The following is a 23541-nucleotide window of genomic DNA, read 5'->3' as shown; positions in this document are numbered from 1 at the left end:
GCATCACTGATAATGGGTATAAAATTGATTTTAATATTTTTCTAGGCTCATTCATTTCAATTCTTAAGGAATTTTTCCTACATAAAAGTATTAGCATACTTTCCAAATTGTTTTGCATTGTTGCTATTCATGGAGTCAGACCATTTCAGAATTTAAGAGTTCTGCAGAAGTCATCCAGGGCAACCTACACATTTTGCACATGTGGACTGTGGTACTCGTACACATAATATACATTGCTTAAAATAACTTGATGACTTATAACAGAGCTAAGGCAAGAATGTTCATCTCCTAAATTCTAGTTTACCTTCCAGCTCCACATTACAATTCAGTTTCCTAAGAATAGCAACAATAGCAGCAAAAAACAACCAGAAATATATCTTAATTTGAAAAGCCCATGGAGTGATTAACTCATTTAAGTAATTCTAACCACAACCTGTTTTCTCAAGGCAGGGATCTGTATTGCTAAAGTCAATTATAGAACTCTTTTCTTTTTACATTTTATTAAAGTAACAGCCCAGGTATGAGAAAGAGTGTCTCTGATAATGTGTCTAGTATACCCACCCTTGGGATACGATGTGATTTGATGACTACCTTCTGGTAAGCCTCTGGCTTGTCCTCCTGTTTGGGCTAATGTCCTGACCTCAGCCTAGCTGAATGCTCTAACATGCCACACTTTGATGGAAGCAGCATACCTGCTGTGGCTCCTGGTGGGATAACACTCACATGCCAATGACAGGTGGCACTCAGGCAGATCCTTTTGCTCTGCAAACTGGCACCTGGTCTTGGCTCTGCCCTCACACATCACAGGAGCTGCCAGTTAATGGACAGCAGAGCATCTCTGACTTCAAGGCATTTCTTCTTCCAAGTATGTCCCAGCTTGTTAGCTGACCACTGGCCAGAACCCAAATTGCAAGCCAGTTCCTGCATTGTCCTTGAGCAGAAATTCACAACAGATGGGCCAATGTGGTCACAGGATGAGACAACTTGCACTCCCCACCCTAGGTGGCAATTAGTTTTGTGTTAACAGCAAATATTAGCACCTAGTTGATGAAAACACAGAAGGTACCATGTTCTCATCCCTTTGAAAATTGCTAATTAATTCTATTTATAAATAAAATCTGTATTTTCAGCTTTCAAGGAGGAAACCTTGACTTGGTCCAAGTTTAGATTTTCAAAGCACCAGGACATTTTACGTGTGGGTTATGAAACTGGTCTAAAAGCTACCCTCAACAGTTATGATATATAGCATTCTATAAAGTCATTCATAATACAGTGACTCTAAACAATTACCTAAGATTTTATCTAGAATGTAAAATTTTTAAGCAGTTGAATTCCATAAACAATTCATAATCACATAATTAGAGTTCATTAGTTTAAAATACAGGTTTCATGTTGGATAGATTCTAAGTCAAGTGCTGTCAAGTCAAGACACACACATATTAATGTGTGTCTTTGGAAACAACTTTAACTTCTTATGCCACATCCCTCAAATGGGAGTATTATTATGCTGGGACAATATGGTTTAAAATAATGAAATTAATATATACAAAAATCATTTAGAAGAATGTATGGCAAATAGTCGGAGAAGGCAATGCAAGCCACTTCAGCACTCTTGCCTAGAAAATCCCATGGATGGAGGAGCCTGGTAGGCTGCAGTCCATGGGGTCGCTACGAGTCAGACACAACTGAGCGACTTCACTTTCACTTTTCACTTTCACACATTGGAGAAGGAAATGGCAACCCACTCCAGTGTTCTTGCCTGGAGAATCCCAGGGATGGGGGAGCCTGGTGGGCTGCGGTCTGTGGGGTCGCACAGGGTCGGACACGACTGAAGCGACTTAGCAGCAGCAGCAGCATGGCAAATAGTAAGTCTTGCTTTTATCATTACATAATCTTCTTACAAAGATTGTAAAAAATGGTGGTTTCCTTATTATCAGAAGACAAATGGTACCAGGTAATATGAGAAAGTTTCATCAGATGTCTAATTGCACTGGGGCTAGAATATGATATCTGAACCATGTATAGTCTCCCAAAGGTAGAGAAAGGATGGCAACTTGTAAGCTTGGCAAATTGGATGGTAAAAGTTATAAATAAATCTATAAAATTTAAAAGCAATGTGATATATCTTAAATCAATAATATTTTATGTGTTTTTATGGAAATCAATCAGCGAGAGAGTGGAGAATGTGTAATTATTCTATGAAATAATTCTATGTATTTTTTAAACTATCTTTTCTTTGTAGTTATCTACATAACTAATAAACACGAACAATCAGTTGGATTTATAAAATGGAGATACCTGTTACATGAACCCACTGTACAATGTTTCCAGCACTCTGAATTAGTTATATCATTTTAATAACCCTTTGAGGTAGAATGGATAGCCTAATTGTTCACCCTGTACAAATGAGTCAAAGCATAGGTCAATCATTAGTCCCATTACATTGCTCATCTATATCTCTAGGATATAAAACACAGAGTTTGAATAGCTTCTTCAAGGTCAGTCTCCTAGTTAGTGGTAGAGAAATCTGTTGAACATCATTTCCAGAACATGCAAGTATAACTGAAGGGATAAATGATCAAACAGTGTCAGAACAAGGCTAAAATCCAACATCCCTGACAATGACCTAAATATTCTGTATGTTACTGGTAGCTGTATTAAAAGATCCCACAATAATGGTCCAGACAGTTCTAATTCTTCTTTTTTTTTTTTTCCAAGCAGAAATGGCAAAGACATCTGTATAGCTGAAAAATCATAGAATTCTCATTTACACTTTTCCTTGTATTTCTGAATCTTAGGGATTAGTCTTTTTTTTTTAACAAAAGCTACGTACAATATTTATTAACATTGCTTTTCTCGTGCTTTCAGCTTTTTTTGTCCTTTTTCTTTTTGAAAAGCACTTTAATTGACCAATCTTGACCAGCCAGCCTAATCAGCATGGTTATTTATCATTAGCCCAAATTACCACATGTCCTTGAAACACTCACTGTATGTGAAGAAGGCTGATCTCCTCAGCAGGGCAGCTTAGCACCTGTTCAGCATCTCTGCATCCCAGAAGCACATGCTCTAAACAATGGAGCTTCCCAACAATTAATATAAGAACATTTTCCAGGGCTAAGTGAAAAGAGCCACTGACTGTAAAAATGCCACAAAAGGGGAATTATAAGTGGTTCTATACATTTCCTTTTCTTAAGGAATTATGTATTTATGTGAATCTCACATTTCATGGAACTAAGAACTCAAAGTCTCTCTTAAAATAGACTTGCACTTTAGAGAAAGGAATTTGTCAGTGGGTTCAGGGAAACTGATAGAATTTTGCATTATATATCTTGAAACTCTTTTTTCTCTAGTCCCTTTTATATTTTTATGAAATATTCATGAATTATAACCACTATAGGCAAGCCATCAACTGCATTTAGAATTCTCAGGCATACATAAGAAAGTAAATGACATTTTTTTTAATATGACAAAAATAATTGATTCTATGAACATTCTTTTCTCTACTCTAGATCCTTATTGAGGAAGTCAGTGACACTCTAGAGTTAGTGTTGAAAATAAATAAAAATGAATTAAAATATCTTGGAACTAACTAATGGTGATATACTGATATATGACTGATGCAAGATGTTAAATATCCTGTTTGCTGCTACTAAGTCACTTCAGTCGTGTCCAACTCTGTGTGACCCCATAGACGGCAGCCCACCAGGCTCCCCCATCCCTGGGATTCTCCAGGCAAGAACACTGGAGTGGGTTGCCATTTCCTTCTCCAATGTGTGAAAGTGAAAAGTGAAAGTGAAGTTTACCATTCTTTAAAAGCTTGCTTAATACTTATCTGAAATACAAGCTCTAATGACAAGCCTAGATAAGAAAACTTAGTTAATTAATCAAACTACTTCTTACCCAAATGCAGTGAAGAGGTAATTTTATTCCCTTCACAAATATTAAACTCTTGGTATATATCAATTTTATTGTTATGTCTTTGGTTGTGAATATATAGCATTATGTTCCTTTTATATTAATACATGCTATTTCTCATAAAGCTTCAGCATATTTTTTACATTACAAAATATACACTATTCTTACGCTATGATGGGCCATGACAGAAAATGGAACATTCCCCAATATGGGCAATATCTATCACAAAAAACACTTTGTGAAAAGATGTAGTGAAGGAATCTGATCACCAAGAGTACTAATTAGCAAAAAGCTCCAGGTTTGCCTGGAAGAAAAAGATGCAGCACCCAAGAAAGACACTAGAACTACTTTGGTTTTAACTTTCATGGTGCTGGAGAAGACTCTTGAGAGTCCCTTGGACTGCAAGGAGATCCAACCAGTCCATTCTAAAGGAGATCAGTCCTGGGTGTTCATTGGAGGGACTGATGCTAAAGCTGAAACTCCAATACTTTGGCCACCTCATGCGACGAGTTGACTGACTGGAAAAGACTCTGATGCTGGGAAAGGTTGGGAGCGGGAGGAAAAGGGGACGACGGAGAATGAGATGGCTGGATGGCATCACCGACTCGATGGACATGAGTTTGAGTGTACTCCGGGAGTTGGTGATGGACAGGGAGGCCTGGCATGCTGTGATTCATGGGGTTGCAAAGGGTCGGACACGACTGAGAGACTGAACTGAACTGAATGTTTCAGTATGTGAATTCTTTCCTACATCACTCAGTTTGATTAAAATAAAATTTTAAAAAATCAATAATTGTATACTTACCTTGCTTTAAAGTGACTTGCTTTTTACAGACTATCAGTGGGCATTATAAATACAATAGGTACTTAACAACATAGGCAAAACTTACAGTGTTTCTTCTACAATTTAATTTACACTTTGGAAAAAACTGTGCTCTTAAAACACATACTCATTATGAACTACAGAACGTCTTTCCCTTTATTTCTCATTCTGTTCTCCCTCCCACTTTATTTTCACATTGGTGTGTAGAATTCTTGTGCCTAATAAATGAGCTGGTGCCAGCTTAGTTAGGCACATATATTTTGAGAGTCTCTGGAGAAAAAGATATTGATACTCAGCACAATCACAAAAAAAGCAATGACCTCCTTTTTCTTCCTGAAACTTTCAACTGTGAAAACAGTAGTATCTTAGGATGTTTCTGCAAGTGTGGCCGAACATGACCCTGTGGTGCTTTCCAGGGATATCTTCTTCCATACCCTATGCTTTAGCTCCTCTCTGAAGTACCAAGGTAAGCACCAAGTAATGCACATTTCATGAGTTGTTTTACAGATGCTAAAACTGCCACCAAATGGAAGATGTTAACTACCCTTCTTCACCTGGATTTTTAAAATGCTTTGCAGAAACCCCTGCAGGAGGTTCAGACTTTTTAAGGCATGAGCCTTGCAAGGCCCTGAAGAAAACTTTCTCTGGTCCTCACTCCCATTTTTTGGTTTGTTTGGCTTCACTGTACATTGAGCACAGGGATAACAGAAGCGATTAACATTTTAACAGGCACTTATGTAAAACGAGGGCTTCCCTGGTGTCTCAGACAGTAAAGAATCCTCCTGCAATGCAGGAAAGCTGGGTTTGATCCTTCGGTTGGGAAGAATCCCTGGAGAAAGGAATGGCTACCCACTCCAGTATTCTTACCTGGAGAATTCCATTGATAGGGGAGGCTGGTGGGCTATAGTCCATGGGGTCCCAAAGAATCAAACATAACTGTGCAATGAACGCTTTCACACTTTTCACTACTTACATAAAATGAAGGGTCCTTCCAATTGTCTCTTTGTCATATGGAAAATGTCCAGATAAATAACTTTTCCCTGGTTCGGTATCAATGTTATTTTTATACATGGGGATTACTATTAACCAACCTCACTGAAATATTAAAGCAAAAATTGTCTTTAGTATAACTCACCAATGGTAAACTGTGATTTCATTAATGATAGTTACTGAGAAAGGTCAGAAATTTAGGGCTAAATCAAAGAAAGAGGTACATGGGTGCTACTTTAAAATATTTTCACAGCAAAGAAAAAAATACTCTGTTAATTCATCTCTGTTTACTGAAAGGTTGGTACAGATATCTTTGTCTGTGTTGAAAGTTTAAATAGCTATCATAGCATTTCATAAATTTAAACTAGAACTGAAAAGCTTTTCTTGTCTCCAAAAGAAAATAGTCACCTATTACTTACATAGTAATTACAGGCTATGCAGCTGCCCTACAAAGCTTTACTATAAATGTGTTTAGCATGAACTACTACATAAACCTCATTCAAATTACATTAAATGTTAAGCCAAAGAAATGTCATCCTCCACACCACTCCACACAATTGCTTACACAAGAACAATGGCCATCTCCCTAGTCTGAGACCTAAATAATGTAATAGAATCGATGTTGTTGATTTAGGCTATGGGTGGTTAAAAGTCATTACTGTTATTCGTCACCAAGTAAAGAGGTCTCCTTCCCCCTCATTATGCAAAAGTGAAGCTTATGCTAATGCATACAAAGCTAAGAATGAATAAGCTTCTTTGAAATACCATTTAAAGATTGAGATTTCAAGAAAAATTACATGGCTTCCATCATGATAAAAATACTGACCTCATTTTCTACATTGCACTGATCCTTGCTTTAAGCCTTTCTAACATACAATTTTAAAGCTTACACAGCATTTCCATTTGCCTAATACTTTAAAAATATTTAGCTGGCCACACAAAGCACTGTAGTCATCTCATGCCAGTAATAGAAGAATACAGAGGACAAACCTACGAAATATTTCAAGGGAAGTTAACAGAGGTATGATTTCAAAAATTTCAACTCTGTCTTTAGAGGGTTTTACATCAGACGTTCATAAAATGCAGCTTTAATGCTGTTATTTGATTTACATGTATCATTTGAGCTCTGAAACGAATAGGGCAAGATTTTGAGAATATTGTGGCAAATACAGTTGTCAGGTTTACAACCTAACACCTGGAGCAATCTGGGAACAAATCAAACTAGGCTTAAGCTATATTTTCCCTAAATTCAAACACATAGACCCATTAAAATGTAATATACCCTTACAACTTTCTATTTTTTTCAACTTTTGTCCACAGGATCCTATTTAATGATTAAAAATATCAAGATCACCAGGGATATAATGTGAATATCATGTAAACCTTGGTAATCATGTGACCAAAGTAGCGCTCTTTGTAGCTTTCTTCCTAAAGTCCCAGAAAGCTAGTCTAATTATGAGAAAACACTTGACATATCCAGGTTTGGAAACATTCTTAGGATACCTGGCCAGAACAGCTTAAGGTCATAAAACAAGAGACTGAGAACCTCTCATAGAACAGAGGAGACTGGGAAAACATGACAACTTAATGCAATATCCTATAACATCCAACTAAAGGACCCCAGATAGGATCCTGGAGGAAAATGAAGGCTGGTGAAATCAAAATAATGTATAAACTTTCATTATCATGTATCTGCATTTGTCTATTATGAGTTATAAATCTTTCACAGTTGTATAAAAATATGGGGGTTTTCTGACTATCTCTCTGAATTTTCTCTGTGAATCCAAAATTATCCCAAAATGAGAGATTTTGTATGGACAAGCTGTTTATTTCTAGTAACTGAAAATTAATCTTTGTCTATGCTAATTTTACAATATAATTAATCTCTTAGTCTTACATCAATATTTTAAAATTATACACAAAGTGCTGCCAAATTTGTGGAAAGTTAGAGTATCTGTAGAAAATGGACTCCAGCAACTCAAATTCATCTATTACCTCTACTTGCTTTTCAACAGGCTTCTCCACTGAGAAAGTCTGAGGAGCTTCACATTCAACAGACCTCTCCTAGTAGCATTCCTTTGAAACTAGATATCTGACTGTGCTCTGCTTAGTCGCTCAGTCGTGTCCAATCCCATGGACTGCAGCTCACCAGGCTCCTCTGCCCATCGGATTCTCCAGGCAAGAATACTGGAGTGGGTTGCCACACCCTCCTCCAGGGGATCTTCCCAACCCAGGGATCAAACCCAGGTCTCCAACATTGCAGGCAGATTCTTTATCACCTGAGCCACCAGGGAAGGCCTGGTGTCAGGAAGATATCTGACAACAAAATGAAAAATGAAACATAGAGTCTATTTCTCTACTATTTATGCTGAAAGCTAAGCAAATTAAAAATTTCACTTGTCTCATTCCTATAGTAGATTCAAAGGAACCTCTCAATATTTAAAATGTTTGGTCCATTTCAAGTCAGTGCCATTGATGACGTGATTTTAGAAAGTATAATGTCATAGACCTAGGGATATATAAAATTGAGATTTTGAAATGAATGTATACTTTCAGGAAAGAATCAATAGCAGTGCCAGGGAAAGCACAAAAAAAGGCAATTTCTTTTCTGTGAAAGTATGTTTGTACTCAGGCAGTTGAATGAAATCTAATTTCTTTTTTAGGAGAGAAAATTAGCAAAAAAGCAGGATATGAAATGTTTTGCAGATCATGACTGTAGTAGGTGTGATGCCTGTAGTTTCAGAAGACAGGACTAGGAGGAAGGCCAAACAAATTTATAGCTAAAATCACTTGTTACATAAGAATAAAAAAACATGGCTGACTTGATCATAAAAGGCAAGGTCTGGGGAGAATTTAGACTACAATAATGTTTTATATTTATCTTCAGAAAAGATTACAAACATTTCTGGGCTTATCATCGAGAGATGAGAGACTGGGTTTTGGGTTTTGTGATAAGAAGAACAGACAAGAGTAGGAAGAGTTCTCCATGAAGAGATGACAAATGAGAAAGTGACAGGAAGTCCTTAAATGAAAATTCCCTCTGTGGACAGTGATACGACTTTTCATTCTTGTATTGAAAGAGATCTCTGTTTTATTGGAGACCCTACAATCCACTATACCCAGCAGCTTTCTGTAGCTTCGGCAACAGAGCAGTAGTTGAAGGATATCGTTGGGGTGGGTGGGTCGTTAGGAATTCAGCAGAAATATAATGGAAGACCTGGAGAGAGCCGTGAGAGAAAGAGAGTTCTACAGGAATCCTTGATAGTGGGGGATGACAGATGGAGTGAAGGGTCAGGCATTTTTGTGAAAATTCAATGAAAGAATAACATCAAAAGCCTAGATGACTTCAGTATATAAAACAGCAGATACTTGGCTTGCAAATGTAAAAGTCATGTGTAAAAATAATACACCAAAATATAAGAGTGTTTGGTGGTACAACTAATGCTGTCTTTTTCTTGTCTAATTATCCAGTGGTCATCTAACAATTTTCCATACATATGACATTCTTACCTTCCTCTTGGCAAGTCTGCATCATCCTTTTTCCACCGCACAGTTGGCTGAGGATCTCCCTGGACCTGACAACGGAACTCTACAGCTTCTTCCTCCAGCACCACTTGGTTAATTGGCCTCCTGAGAAATGTGGGTCGCTCTTAGGGGAAAAAAAAAAGTAAAATGAAATGAATGTTGTCCATATTTTAAGTGCATTATGAAAAAAGCATAAAAAACATGTGGTTTATTTTTGGCACATAAGTACCTAATTTTATAGCTCAACTGTCTTGACAAGGCTTCATGGAACCTATTAACATAACTGTATAAAATGAAATATTCTGGAACACATAAATAGCTATGGTTTGTATATAAATCCATACTATCGGTTGGAAAATAAAATTGATTCTTCTGTGAATTTCTGAGCTAAATCATGTGGGTCGTGTCATAAAAATCTGAACATTGAATCCCACAGAAAAAAAGAAAAGAGATGAAAAAGATTATTTTCGTCTATTACAATGACTCAGAGTGGGAAAACTGAAAGTTGAAACCATTGGAAATATTAAAAAGGAAACAAATATTAATATTCCATCAACAATGCTAGAGAAAACAAAAGAGTTGTGTTCTCAACGTAAGCATATATTTCCTAATTTTTTTTTACTAAGGTATCCATTTGATAAGAAGCTAATACTTCCATGGACTTGGCTCAGAGGGTAAAGCATCTGCCTGCAATGCAAGAGACCTGGGTTTGATTCCTGGGTCGGGAAGTTCCCCTGGATAAGGAAATGGCAACCTACTCTTTTATTCTTGCCTGAAGAATCCCATGGTTGGAGGAGCCTGGTAGGCTACAGTCCATGGGGTCTCAGAGTTGTACACGACTAAGCAACTTCACACTTACTTACAAACACTTAACACTTCCATGAATGTTTTCACTTCATATGTGGAAAACTGTCTACTTGGTTTTTTTGTATGTCTGAAAAAAAATCTGTCAAACTAATTTTTCTTAAGAAAGGAAACAATATTATTAATAATTATTGTAAACTATTTACTGTCATACGTAATTTTCTCAAGCTACTTAACTTTTCTCCTACGTGTTCCAGATATTTGCCCATTTTAAAAAACGTAATATGTGTATGCTTATTTCTCTAATATTCTCTTTTAGTGTTTCTGTTCTTTATTCTTCTGCTGTTAATCTGTACCTAACACTGTTAATTTGGATTCTAGCACTCATCTAAATAAAGCATGGAAAAAAATAAATCCGTATTTATAAGAATATCACTACTGAAGAGAAGTATAAAACAAAATGTAGATTTATGTATCTATAAATACTTTGATTCTGTGTCTTGTTTCCTTTGTTTTTTATAATAACATGATACAGAGAAAATTACCATTTAATTTTTTATTGGCCCAGGTCTCTCAATCATAGGAAAGTACAGTACTGCTACTTAATGAAGTAGAAACAGAGGCCAAGTAAAAGAAAAATGAAATCCATAGGGAGTGGACACAGTTTATCTGACCATATGGCCATATTTAGTCTCTTACAGCTTTAGTTTCAAACGCAATTTAAAAATGTGAATACAGTGGCACAAAAATTGAAATATATTCAGCAAGAAATCTTAAAGAAAAATACAACATATCAAATAACATATGTTGAGTATAGACTGGATGTATATGATTTTATTGACTAAATTGAGACCCATATTTATAAAACAGATGTGTAAACTACAAAATGATACTTTATTGCGAAAAAGTCAACCATCATTGGTATTCAAAAGGAAGATAACTTCATCTTGCCACAGTGAAGAAGATAGTAGCGATCAATTTCTTTAAACACAGACTTTCACATACTCAAGTATTTGTACACTGGGGTCCCAGAATCCCAAGACATAAAACAAAGCTTGTGGGACTTTATCGTGAAGAGCTTATAAATGCAGGATTTAGAAATAATCCAAAACACTTGTGGGAAAGCTTGCTTCAAAAGATTTTAGGTGGTCAGAATCAATTAGCTCTAAGTGCGCCCCCCTGACAACAAAAGAAATCTGAAAGTTGGATAGAATTACCTAGTGTTATCCTTAGACGACTGACCACTATGTGCACCAGTCAAGTATTTTAGTTCTGGCATAGTTAATGTTGAGCTATTGTTTTTGGCAGTACACAACAGGCAATAGGATCAGTATCTTCTTGTGAAAGTGGAATATTAATAGAAAAAAAAAAAGATTTGGCATAGAAAGTAGGATTGATTTTTTTTAATTAATTTATTTTTTATTGGAGGCAAATTATTTTACAATATTATATTGGTTGGTTTTGCCATACATTGACATGAATTTCTTTACTATCACTTAGGGATATTCAGTCAGTTCATTCAAAAGCCAATATTAAAAGAGAGCCAGGCTACTGGAGATATCACTAACGACTGATAAATCATCAGTCAGAGTTTCCTTCTGGCTCCCTCCAATTTTAAAGTGGGAACTGTCCTAAAATTTGGATGAGCAAACCAAGAGAGGTCTTTCCTTCAATCACCCCTTCATTTAGTGTGTGTTAATGCTTCCCCTGTGCCAGACTTTGAGTGTGGGAGCTGGTGAAGAGTCAGCAGCTGGGTTTCACCAGAAAAGTGGAGAGAGATGAAGTTACTTAGTTGGTAAATGGCAAGACTGTGACAGGCCTTGTATGCCATGTCAAAGAATGTGAGTTCTGCACTTAAGGCAGTAGAGAGATGTTGAAATATTTTAAGCAAGGAAGCATCATTTCTAATAGCCATATGAAAAGGATCATGTTAGCAGATCTGTGGGAGATGAATTAGAAGAGAACACAAAACAGTGAAGGTCAAAATATTTACTGTAATAAATTATTTCAGTTTAGAACAGACACAGTGGTTCAAGGGATGTGGAAAAGGCACAGAACGAAGAGATACCAGAAAGGGGTATCAATCAGATGAGGAAGGAAAAGTCTACAACGATTCTCAAATATCCATTTAGCACAGTGGAACAAAATGGTAGGTAAGGTATGGATCCGTGAATGTTTAGATCTTTTTATCTCAGAAATGGTGAAGAAAGATGTGGAAGATGAGGAAAAAATGGACCCCTTAGCACTTAAGCCATTGTTAGCCTTCTGTTGCTTGAAGTCAAATGCATTCTTAATTAAAACAGTAAACATATTACTATTTATAGAGAAGAGAAAATAAATACGCTCACATCTATAGACATGGAGAACCTGTTGGATTAAAACTTCCAAATAAAGAAGGAATCATAAGAAACTTCTCATGCATGATAAAGATATTTTATCAGAAAATAAATGCAAAAATTACTTTTTTAAAGTAACATACTAAAGTCATGCCTATTACAATTGGGAACAAAAAGGACATGCTGACTTTAGAGATTAAAAAGAAAAAGAAGGAAATTGTGAGTTTTGGAGAAGAACCAAAATACTCATTACTTGCAGACATTCCACAATACAAATAATACAGAACAGTAACTTTGATCATAGATAACTGTGACAAAAGATAAGAACAACAGAAAATCATGGCAGCAATGCTGGCAGTCTTGCAAATTTGGGGATTTTAGGATAAACTGTGGCAAATTCATACGTTGAGATATTAATGCTATCTATTTATCTACCTCTCTACATGGAAAATTTTCATGGCACGATGCTGACTACAAAATAAATTTCATAAGAGTATATAGGTTAGTTCCATTAAAATACACACTGATATTTTCAGCAAAGTTTTTGTATGCTTCCATTAACATGCTACCAGTCATGAAATTGCAACATGTGAATATAATTAATTAAAACAAACTTTACATTAGACTTGTCACAAAAATAAACTTGTCTCTTTGTTCCAGGTATACCATCAAGGTCCTTGAGGACTTTTTTGGTTACCATACTTGTTGTAAGTCCCACTGTTTTGTATGGAGACACATGGAAGCACCTGATTTATAATTTCAAAAAGGAAGGAAGATACAGGATTTCCTGCTGATGTTCTGATGAACTCAGAAGGGGTGGTGAACTTTGCAATGAACTTAATTCTTTTCTGCCCTCAAGTAGAGTTTAGTTGCCTAGCAACTAGATAACCACAGAACAGCATTTGGCATAGAACTTTTGGAAGTCTAACATTGTCTGTAGCGGAAAATGCAATTCAATTCATAAAAAAAAAAGGTGGGGGGACAATGCAAAGAATCAGGAATCGGTTCAGTTCAGTTCAGTCACTCAGTCATGTCCGACTCTGCGACCCCATGGACTGCAGCATGCCAGGATTCCCTGTCCATCACCAACACCCGGAGCTTGTTCAAACTCATGTCCATTGAGTCGGTGATGCCATCCAACCATCTCATCCTCTGCCGTCCCCTTCTCCTCCTGACTGCAATCTTTCCCAGCATCAGGGTCTTTCCTAATGAGTCAGTTCTTCGCATCAGGTGGCCAGTGTCTTGGAGCTTCAGCTTCAGCATCAGTCCTTCCAATGAATATTCAGGACTGATTTCCTTTAGGATGGACTGGTTGGCTCTCCTTGCAGTCCAAGGGACTCTCAAGAGTCTTCTCCAACACCACAGTTCAAAAGCATGAATTCTTCAGTGCACAGCTTTCTTATAGTCCAATTCTCACATCCATACATGACTACTGGAAAAACAATAGCTTTGACTATGGACCTTGGTCGGCAAAGTAATGCCTCTGCTTTTTAATATGATATCTAGGTTTGTCAGAACTTTTCTTCCAAGGAGCAAGTGTCTTTTAATTTCATGGCAGCAGTCACCATCTGCAGGGATTTTGGAGCCCCCCAAAATACAGTCTGTCACTGTTTCCATTGTTTCCATCTATTTTCCATGGAGTCATGTGACCAGATGTCATGATCTTAGTTTTCTGAATGTTGAATTTTAAACCAACTTTTTCACTCTATTCTTTCACTTTCATCAAGAGGCTCTTTAGTCCCTCTTCACTTTCTGCCATAAGGGTGGTGTCATCTGCATATCTGAGGTTATTGATATTCCTCCTGGCAATCTTGATTCCAGCTTGTACTTCATCCAGCCCACCATTTTGCATTACATATTCTGCACAAAAGTTAAATAAGCAGGATGACAATGCACAGCCTTGACATTCTCCTTTTCCTATTTGGAACCAGTCTGTTGTTCCATGTCCAGTTTTAACTATTGCTTCTTGATCTGCATACAGATTTCTCAGGAGGCAGTTAAGGTGAGCCAGTATTACCATGTCTTTAAGAATTTTCCAGAGTTTGTTGTGATCCACACAGTCAAAGGCTTTGGCATAGTCAATAAAGCAGAGGTAGATGTTATTCTGGAACTTTCATGCTTTTTCCATGATCCAACAGATGTTGGCAATTTGATCTCTGGTTCCTCTGCCTTTTCTAAATCCAGCTTAAACATCTGGAAGTTCTTGGTTCACATACTGTTGAACCCTGACTTGGATAATTTTGAGCATTACTTTCCTAGCGTGTGAGATGAATGCAATTGTGCAGTAACTTGAACATTCTTTGGCATTGCCTTTCTTTGGGATTGGAATGAAAACTGACTTTTTCCAGTCCTGTGGCCACTGCTGAGTTTTCCAAATTTATTGGCATATTGAGTGCAGCACTTAAATAGCACCACCTTTTAGGACTTGAAATAGCTCAGCTGGAATTTCATCACCTCCACTAGTTTTGTTTGTAGTGATGCTTCCTAAGGCCCGTCTAACTTCAGACTCCAGGATGTCTGGCTCTAGGTGAGTAATCACACCATTGTGGTTATCTAGGTCATTAAGATATTGTTTTATATGGTTCTTCTATATATCCTGCCACCTTTTCTTAATATCTTCTGCTAGGTCCATACTGTTTCTGTTCTTCATTGTGCCCATTAACACAAAGAATAACCCAGAAGAATGTCATCTGCATATACATGGCACATTAGAAAGGGCTCATACCTGAGTATATTGAGGGTGTGCCTTACAAAAAAGTAACATCGAAATTTACCAATTCGTTGATATTTGGTCACAACTTTAAAAAAATTGTTCTGAGAATTTCCATAGTACCTTTTGGGACAATTATCTCTAAATTGTGTTATTTGTTGTATCAATTATTTTCTGCTCTTTATACTAAGTTCATTTTATTTTGTAATTTTAACTGTCTACAAAGAACAGCATGTTAAAAATTGACTCTTGAGAGTCCCTTGGACTGCAAGAAGATCCAACCAGTCCATTCTAAAGGAGATCAGTCCTGGGTGTTCATTGGAAGGACTGATGCTAAAGCTGAAACTCCAATACTTTGGCCACCTCATGCGACGAGTTGACTCACTGGAAAAGAGTCTGATGCTAGGAAGGATTGGGGGTGGGAGGAGATGGGAACGACAGAGAATGAGATGGCTGGATGGCATCACCGACTCAATGGACATGAGTTTGAGTGAACTCCAGGAGTTGGTGATGGACAGGGAGGCATGGCGTGCTGTGATTCATGGGGTCGCAGAGAGTAGGACACGACTGAGCGACTGAACTGAACTGAACTAGGCTTTATTTCCAGAAAATTTAAGATTCAAACACAAATATTAAAGACTAAAGAAGCTCTAGAAATGTATTTTAAATGCTTTGCCTTAGCAAGTGCTACTGTTATCATACGCCAAGCACAAAGTCACACCTCTTTCAGATACACATTACAAAAACTACAAGCAATTATCTTGGAGTTTTGCATCAATGTCATCTGCAAATAAATGTATTTAGAAGGATTAGAAAGTAAAATGATAAGAGAAACATCGGGGTGATAACTGACCACATTCAATACTCATTAATACCCCATGAAATTTTATTCCATGAAGATCTGAACAACTGAAATAAATATACATGAAAATTCTTGAACTACTATCTAACAAGCAAAACCTAATTTTAACACATGTCAAAATAAGGTCAATGATTTTTCCATATTAACACCTTATGTCTGATCACATGTTGAAACATAGGGGGAGAAATCTCAAGGGCTATTTGCTGACTGCTTATCAATTGGATTACAGTCCCTCTGAATGGCTTCATTCCTAATTATACAGCCATAGAGTGATCAGAGACAATGTCTTTGCCAATGCAATTAACTTTTTTTTTTTATGTGAGATTAACTGGATTTGATTCACCTGCATAACTTACTTACAAGGTTAACCTCTCTTGAGACAGTAGAAGTGTTTCGCAGTGCGGTACTATGTAAAGTAAGCTCTCAAGTAGTCAGGTCAATTTAGTAACAACCTGGCAATGTGGAAAAATCCAACTTTGTATGCAACTGTAATAAAATCAAATGCCAATTCTCCTTGTAGTTATGTCAATAATATTCAGAAAGCAAAGATTCGATTTAACCCCCAAATCATAAATCTGAAATGTGGTTGCATAATATATCTTAAGTTTCTTACTTACATGCTACACTGAAGGAAATTAAGTGCCCAGAGAATTTCTCTTTTCAACTGTTTACAGTCAGTGAATAGGACTATAAAATTGGCAAAGGCTGTGCTGTGACAGCTATTACTAGGACAACCTTAACAATTTAAAAATAAGCTTTGTTTGACATTATAAAAGCAGCATTATGACAATAATTAGATAGGTAGGGTCCTTCATGTTCTCTAAGACTAAAGCTATGCAGTAAAAGCACATGAGACCTAACCACTGCTTGTAAACCTTATCTCAACTTCAGCTGACCCAAGAGGATCCGCCACCCAGTCGTGCCCATTAAAGGGGGAAGTCAGAAGGCTAGTCCTAGTGTTATTTAAATAGGTATGTATGAGGGGCAGGGGTTATGACAGCCATTGAATGTGAATTACTGTGCCCTTCCATAACAGACTGGACGATAACGATCCGTCTGCCTGACTGTGATTCAATAAATCCTGGCTGCGCTAATTTCTTTTCTTGCCAAGAATTTTCTTTGTCTGAGAGAAACCATCCTGTGAAGCAAAAACAAACATAGGTAAATGTTCTCAGAGGGAAAAAATAAATGCCTTTCTCACCACGTTTTAGAGGCAAAGTTTCATGTTATTGCTGATACGAGAGTCATGTTGGGAGCAGGGGACCTATCTATTCATTTTTCTACTCTATTTAAACACTTAGAGCTTGGCACATAGTAGGTGTTCAAGAGATATTTGTTAAATAAGTGAGCAAATAAATATTTTGTTATTTAAGCTTTGCAAGTTAATATTATTGAAAAGAACTAGATTTTATCTTTAACAATTATATTGATTTTGATAACACCTTATGTTTTGAATTCTTAAATGAAGGGCACACATTATCAATAAAACATAGATATATCCTAAGGTACATTATGAGAAAATTTTATTTAGAAAAGAATACTATTAAAATCTTGAAAAGGAAGAGAAGTTAAAAATCCATGAAATAAGAACAAGATGATATAAATAAGAAAAAATTCAGAAAAAGAGCTAGGAGATTTAACATCTAATTAATGAATTTATGCTTGACAGAAAACTAAAACAGAAAAAAATGAACAGTGCGTTTCATTGAGTTGTTTGAATACAGCATTTTTAGATAAGATGCTCACCAAGTGTCTAACTAGTAAGATAAAAAAGTGCCAGACCAAGGCATGGTATTGAAACATTTCAGAACCATGGGATAAAGAGAAGGTACTGAGTAAAGCTGAAAGAAAAAGAAAAGAAAAATGATCACGTAGGAATCAAAAGTACAGAAGACTTCTAAAGAGTAACAGTGGAAACAAAATGATACTTAAGTGACACCTTTAATATTCTAAGCAAAAATATTTTTTAAAACTGGAATTCTATAACCAGCCAAAGTATCCATTGTTTTGGATAGAATAGAGACAGTTTGGTCTTGAACATGCTGTAGGCTCCAGTGAAGGAGATATCTGGAGATATCTGTTCTGAATACAAGAGTTAACTAAGAAAAAAATACAAATATGGGATACAGGAAAAAGGGAATCCAGCAGCAGAGGAAAGGGGAGATGAATGTCAGAATGAAGTTTCTGGGGCAGATCTAAATAGCATCCACCCTGATTGGACACAGTAGAAAGTCTAAGGCCTCCAGAAAGAGTACAGCAAGAGTGGTCTTAATAGCTAAACAGAATTTAGAGAAATTTAAATCTGTTGTTTCAGTTTCAAGAATTCATGACAGGTAAACACAAGAAAAAGGAAAATGGACTTATTATAAACACATTATTGATAGGGGAGATTTTTGCAGAAACTGCCACCTCTGGCATTAATATGTCTATGGTCAATAATGTGTTAATGGAAAGAAGATCAAATATAAAGCCAGAAAAGTAATGCTATTATAATAGCATAACAGTTAGCTCACAGTCCATATTTACAATATTATAAGTTATTGATATTAATATAATCAATGTTTCCGAAGTCAATATACTGAAAGAACAAAAGGAGGGTGAGTGCTGGTAAGAAATTGGGGAACAAAGTATCGGTAGGCCAAATCATCAATTCCAAAATAAGATGTCAAAATAATGTATAAAATTGCAGAATAAGCACAAAGAAATATGAGAGCATCCCAGAAGAAAAACCAAAACAGGCTTACAGAAATGTTCAAAGAGAGACCTGTGTGTGTGTCTACATGAGGGTATGTGTATTGGGAGGAGGGGGCAAGATATCTCTGCATTTCATTGTAAGTTTTTTAATACTTCTAATATCTATTAGAAATGTAGCATATAAAATCTTTTTATGTATTATTTCTTTAAACATTTAAAAATCAATGGGAAAAATTTTCTTATTTTTTGGTTGTTTTTTAATGACAGTTAAATTCTGCATAATGGATATCTCAAGCTTACCCATAATTGGAAATTTTATTATATATTTCAACTCTTTTTTTTTTGTCTTCAGGAGCTCTAGAAGTTAATTAACATATGTAAATTGCTAGGAAGTATTTTTTATGAAGATATCATGGCTTCTCAGGTGGTTCAGTGGTAAATCTGCCTGCAAAGCAGAAGATGTAGGTTCAATTCCTGGGCTGGGAAGGTCCCCTGGAGAAGGAATTGGCAATCTACTCCAGTATGCTTGCCTGGGAAACCCCACAGAAAAAGGTGCCTGGAGGGCTACAGTCCATGGGGTCACAAAAGTGTTGGACATGACTTAGCAACTAAACAGCAGCAGCAGACTGTGTTAAAGATTTTAGTGTCCTTCTACACAAGGATACCCACTTCTAATTTTTAGACCTGGTACTGCCACTTAACTAGGATGTTATTTTCTAGTCAGCAAATATTAAAGAAGAACAAACACCATAAAAGAGCAGCTGAGAGGTGATACCCCACGTGCAAGGTGAGAGAAACCCCAGTAAGACGGTAGGTGCTGCAGCAGCTGTGAGGAGATATCCCGTGTCCAAGGGCAAAGGAGAAGCCCTAGCAAGATGGTAGGAGGGGTAAACTCTGGGAGTTGGTGATGGACAGGGAGGCCTGGCGTCCTGCAATTCATGGGGTCACAAAGAGTCGGACACGACTGAGTGACTGAAATGAACCAATCTAATCACATGGACCACAGCCTTGTCTAATTCAATGAAACTATGAGCCATGCCGTGTAGGGCCACCCAAGACAGACAGGTCATGGTGGAGAGTTCTGACAAATGTGGTCCACTGGAGAAGGGAATGGCAAACTACTTCAGTATTCTTGCCTTGAGAACCCCATGAACAGTATGAAAAGGCAAAAAGATAGGACACTGAAAGATGAACTCCCCTGGTCAATAGGTGCCCAATATGCTACTGGCGAAGAGTGGAGAAATAACTCCAGAAAGAATGAAGGGATAGAGCCAAAACAAAAACAACATCCAGGTGTGGATGTGACTGGTGATGGAAGCAAGGTCCTATCCTGTAAAGAGCAATATTGCATAGGAACCTGGAATGTTAGGTCCATGAATCAAGGCAAATTGGAAGTGGTCAAACAGGAGATGGCAAGAGTGAACATCAACATTTTAGGAATCAGAGAACTAAAATGGACTGGAATGGGTGAATTTAACTCAGATGACCAATAATCTACTACTTCGGGCAAGAATCCCTTAGAAGAAATGGAGTAGCCACATAGTCAACTAAAGATTCTGAACTGCAGTACTTGGATGCAATCTCAAAAATGACAAAACGATCTCTGTTCCTTTCCAAGGCAAACCATTCAATATCACAGTAATCCAAATCTATGCCCCAACTAGTAATGCTGAAGAAGTTGAAGTAGATCGGTTCTATGAAGGCCTATAAGAACTTTTAGAACTAACACCCCAAAAAGATGTCCTTTTCATTATAGGGGACTAGAATGCAAAAGTAGGAAGTCAAGAAACACCTGGAGTCACAGGCAAATTTGGCCTTGGAGCACAGAATGAAGCAGGGCAAAGGCTAACAGAGTTTTGCCAAGAGAACACACTGGTCATAAGCAAACACCCTCTTTCAACAACACAAGAGAAGACTCTACACATGGACAGATGGTCAACAGCGAATTCTGATTATATTCTTCAGGTATGACCTAAATCAAATCCCTTACAATTATATAGTAGAAGTGAGAAATAGATTTAAGGGACTAGATGTGATAGATAGAGTGCCTGATGAACTATGGATGGAGGTTCAGGGCATTGTACAGGAGACAGGGATTAAGACCATCGCCAAGAAAAAGAAATGCTAAAAAGCAAAATGGCTGTCTCAGGAGGCCTTACAAATAGCTGTGAAAAGAAGAGAAGCAAAAAGCAAAGGAGAAAAGGACAGATATAATTATTTGAATGAAGAGTTCCAAAGAATAGCAAGGAGAGATAAGAAAGCCTTCCTCAGTGATCAGAGCAAAGAAATAGAAGAAAACAAGAGAATGGGAAAGACTAGAGATCGCTTCAATAAAACTAGAGATACCAAGGGAACGTTTCATGGAAAGATGGGCTCAATAAAGGACAGAAATGGTATGGCCCTAACAGAAGCAGAACATATTAAGAAGAGTGGCAAGAGTACACAGAAGAACTGTACAAAAAAGATCTTCACGACCCAGATAATCACGATGGTGTGATCACTGACCTAGAGCCAGACATCCTGGAATGTGAAGTCAAGTGGGCCTTAGGAAGCAACACTACAAACAAAGCCAGTGGAGGTGTTGGAATTCCAGTTGAGCTATTTCAAATCCTGAAAGATGATGTTGTGAAAGTGCTGCACTCAATATGCCAGCAAATTTGGAAAACTCAGCAGTGGCTACAGGACTGGAAAAGGTCAGTTTTCATTCCAATCCCTAAGAAAGGCAATACCAAAGAATGCTCAAACTACTGCTCAATTGCACTCATCTCAAACACTAGTAGGAGAAAGCAATGGCACCCCATTCCAGTACTCTTGTCTGGAAAATCCCAGGGACGGGGGAGCCTGGTGGGCTGACGTCTATGGGGTTGCACAGAGTCGGACATGACTGAAGTGACTTAGCAGCAGCGGCACATGCTAATAAAGTAATGCTCAAAGTTCTCTAAGCCAGGCTTCAAGAGTACATGAACCGTGAATTCCAGATGTTTAAGCTGGTTTTAGAAAAGGCAGAGGAACCAGAGATCAAATTGCCAACATCTACTGGATCATCAAAAAACCAAGAGACTTCCACAAAAACATCTATTTCTGATTTATTGACTATGCCAAAGCCTTTGACTGTGTGGATCACAACAAACTGGAAAATTCTTTAAGAGTTGGGAATACTAGACCACCTGACCTGCCTCTTGAGAAACCTGTATGCAGGTCAAGAAGAAACAGTCAGAACTGGACATGGAACAACAGACTTGTTCCAAATAGGAAAAGGAGTACGTCAAGGCTGAATACTGTCACCCTGCTTATTTAACTTATATGCAGAGTACATCATGAGAAACGCCGGGGTGGATGAAGCACAAGCTGGAATCCAGATTGTGAGAAGATATATCAAGAATCTCAGTGATGAAGATGACACCACCCTTATGGGAGAAAGTGAAGAAGAATTAAATAGCCTCTTGATGAAAGTAAAAGAGCAGAGTGAAAAAGTTAGCTTAAAGCTCAACATTCAGAAAACAAAGATCATGGCATCCAGTCCCAAAACTTCACAGCAAATAATTGGGGAAACATTGGAAACAGTGGCAGACTTTATTTTTTTGGGCTCTAAAATCACTGCAGATGGTGATTGCAGCCATGAAATTGAAAGATACTACTCCTTGGAAGCAAATTTATGACCAACCTAGATAGCATATTAAAAAGCAGAGACATTGCTTTGCCAACCAAGGTCCACCTAGTCAAGGCTAGGGTTTTTCCAGTAGTCATGTATGGATGTGAGAGTTGGATTATAAAGAAAGCTGAGTGTCAAAGAATTGATGCTTTTGAACTGTGCTGTTGGAGAAGATTCTTGAGAGTCCCTGGGACTGCAAGGAGATTCAAGCAGTCCATCCTCACGAAGATCAGTCCTGAGTGTTCATTGGAAGGACTGATGTTAAAACTGAAACTCCAATATTTTGGCCACCTGATGCGAAGAGCTGACTCTTTCCAAAAGACCCTGATGCTGGGAAAGACTGAGGGCAGAAGGAGAAGGGGATGACAGAGAATGAGTAGTTGGATGGAATTACCGACTCAATGGACATGAGTTTTGGTAAACCCTGGGAATTGATGATAGACTGGGAGGGCTGTCATGCTTCAGTCCATGGGTTCGCCAAGAGTCGGATACAACTGAGTGACTGAACTGAACCAAAAGAAGATGAAATACAAATAGGTTTACTAGAAAACATTTTTCTGGCTATAGAGTACCAAAATAAAATAAAGAAGGCCTCATTATACAAAGTACACTAGTTATTTTATTTTCTCTAAGAATTGGAGAATCAATGTACAGGAGGGGTCTTTCTCAAACAATAGTAGTCACAACCTGGAAAAAATTAACCCATCATGACTCTTTTAATGTTTTATTCCTTGGTTTTGATTTATTTTTCAATTTCAATTAATGAATTTTACTTTTTCCCACAACTTAATACTGTACCTATAACCCCTTAGGTCAGTTCTGACTTGTTTATACCACAATATAAATGTTTCTCTGCTCCTTAAATCAATTGTTCCAGAAGAGCTGCCTGTAGACAAATTTGATCTCTTTGGTTTACAGCTGTTTTCAAAATAATTTAGAAGTCCCTCCTGTAACTCCTGACACATTTAGTGATATTCTTTAGTTCTAATCATGTTTTTAAAGAAAGCAGCGTAAATGTCATAACACAGTCACATTTGGTAAATCTAATTACTTGGGTATTAACACTAAACACTTTCAGTTTTCTTCTGAAGGCAATATATACTGCTGTAATGCAATATTTCTGTTCTGAAGCTGGTGGTAGCTACAGTAGAATAGAGATGAGTGTTTCTTTAAATAGCACAGCTGTACTTGTAGGTTTTCAATGCTATTGTTTGGTGACCATTAATTTCA

At 37.3% G+C, this 23541-nt stretch overlaps 1 protein-coding gene across 5 annotated transcripts in view; it reads right to left on the bottom strand.

Annotated features, from left to right (window-relative positions):
• The window catches only part of ROBO2 (roundabout guidance receptor 2), a 699021-nt gene that overhangs the window by 170739 nt on the left and 504741 nt on the right, over positions 1 to 23541 (bottom strand). For all 5 annotated transcript variants that reach the window (XM_055424356.2, XM_088836149.1, XM_088836153.1 and 2 more), the window contains exon 5: positions 9239 to 9377. In XM_055424356.2, the coding sequence (XP_055280331.2) occupies positions 9239 to 9377 (139 nt within the window). The remainder of the gene's footprint in view (positions 1 to 9238; positions 9378 to 23541) is intronic.

The sequence above is a fragment of the Moschus berezovskii genome, chromosome 1 (genome assembly GCF_049115385.1).
Source record: "Moschus berezovskii isolate FMDL1 chromosome 1, NW_MosBer_1.0, whole genome shotgun sequence".
Taxonomy (NCBI): Eukaryota; Metazoa; Chordata; class Mammalia; order Artiodactyla; family Moschidae; genus Moschus; species Moschus berezovskii.
The sequence above is the reverse complement of the archived record's forward strand: the minus strand, read 5'-3'. Positions and strand labels throughout refer to the sequence as shown.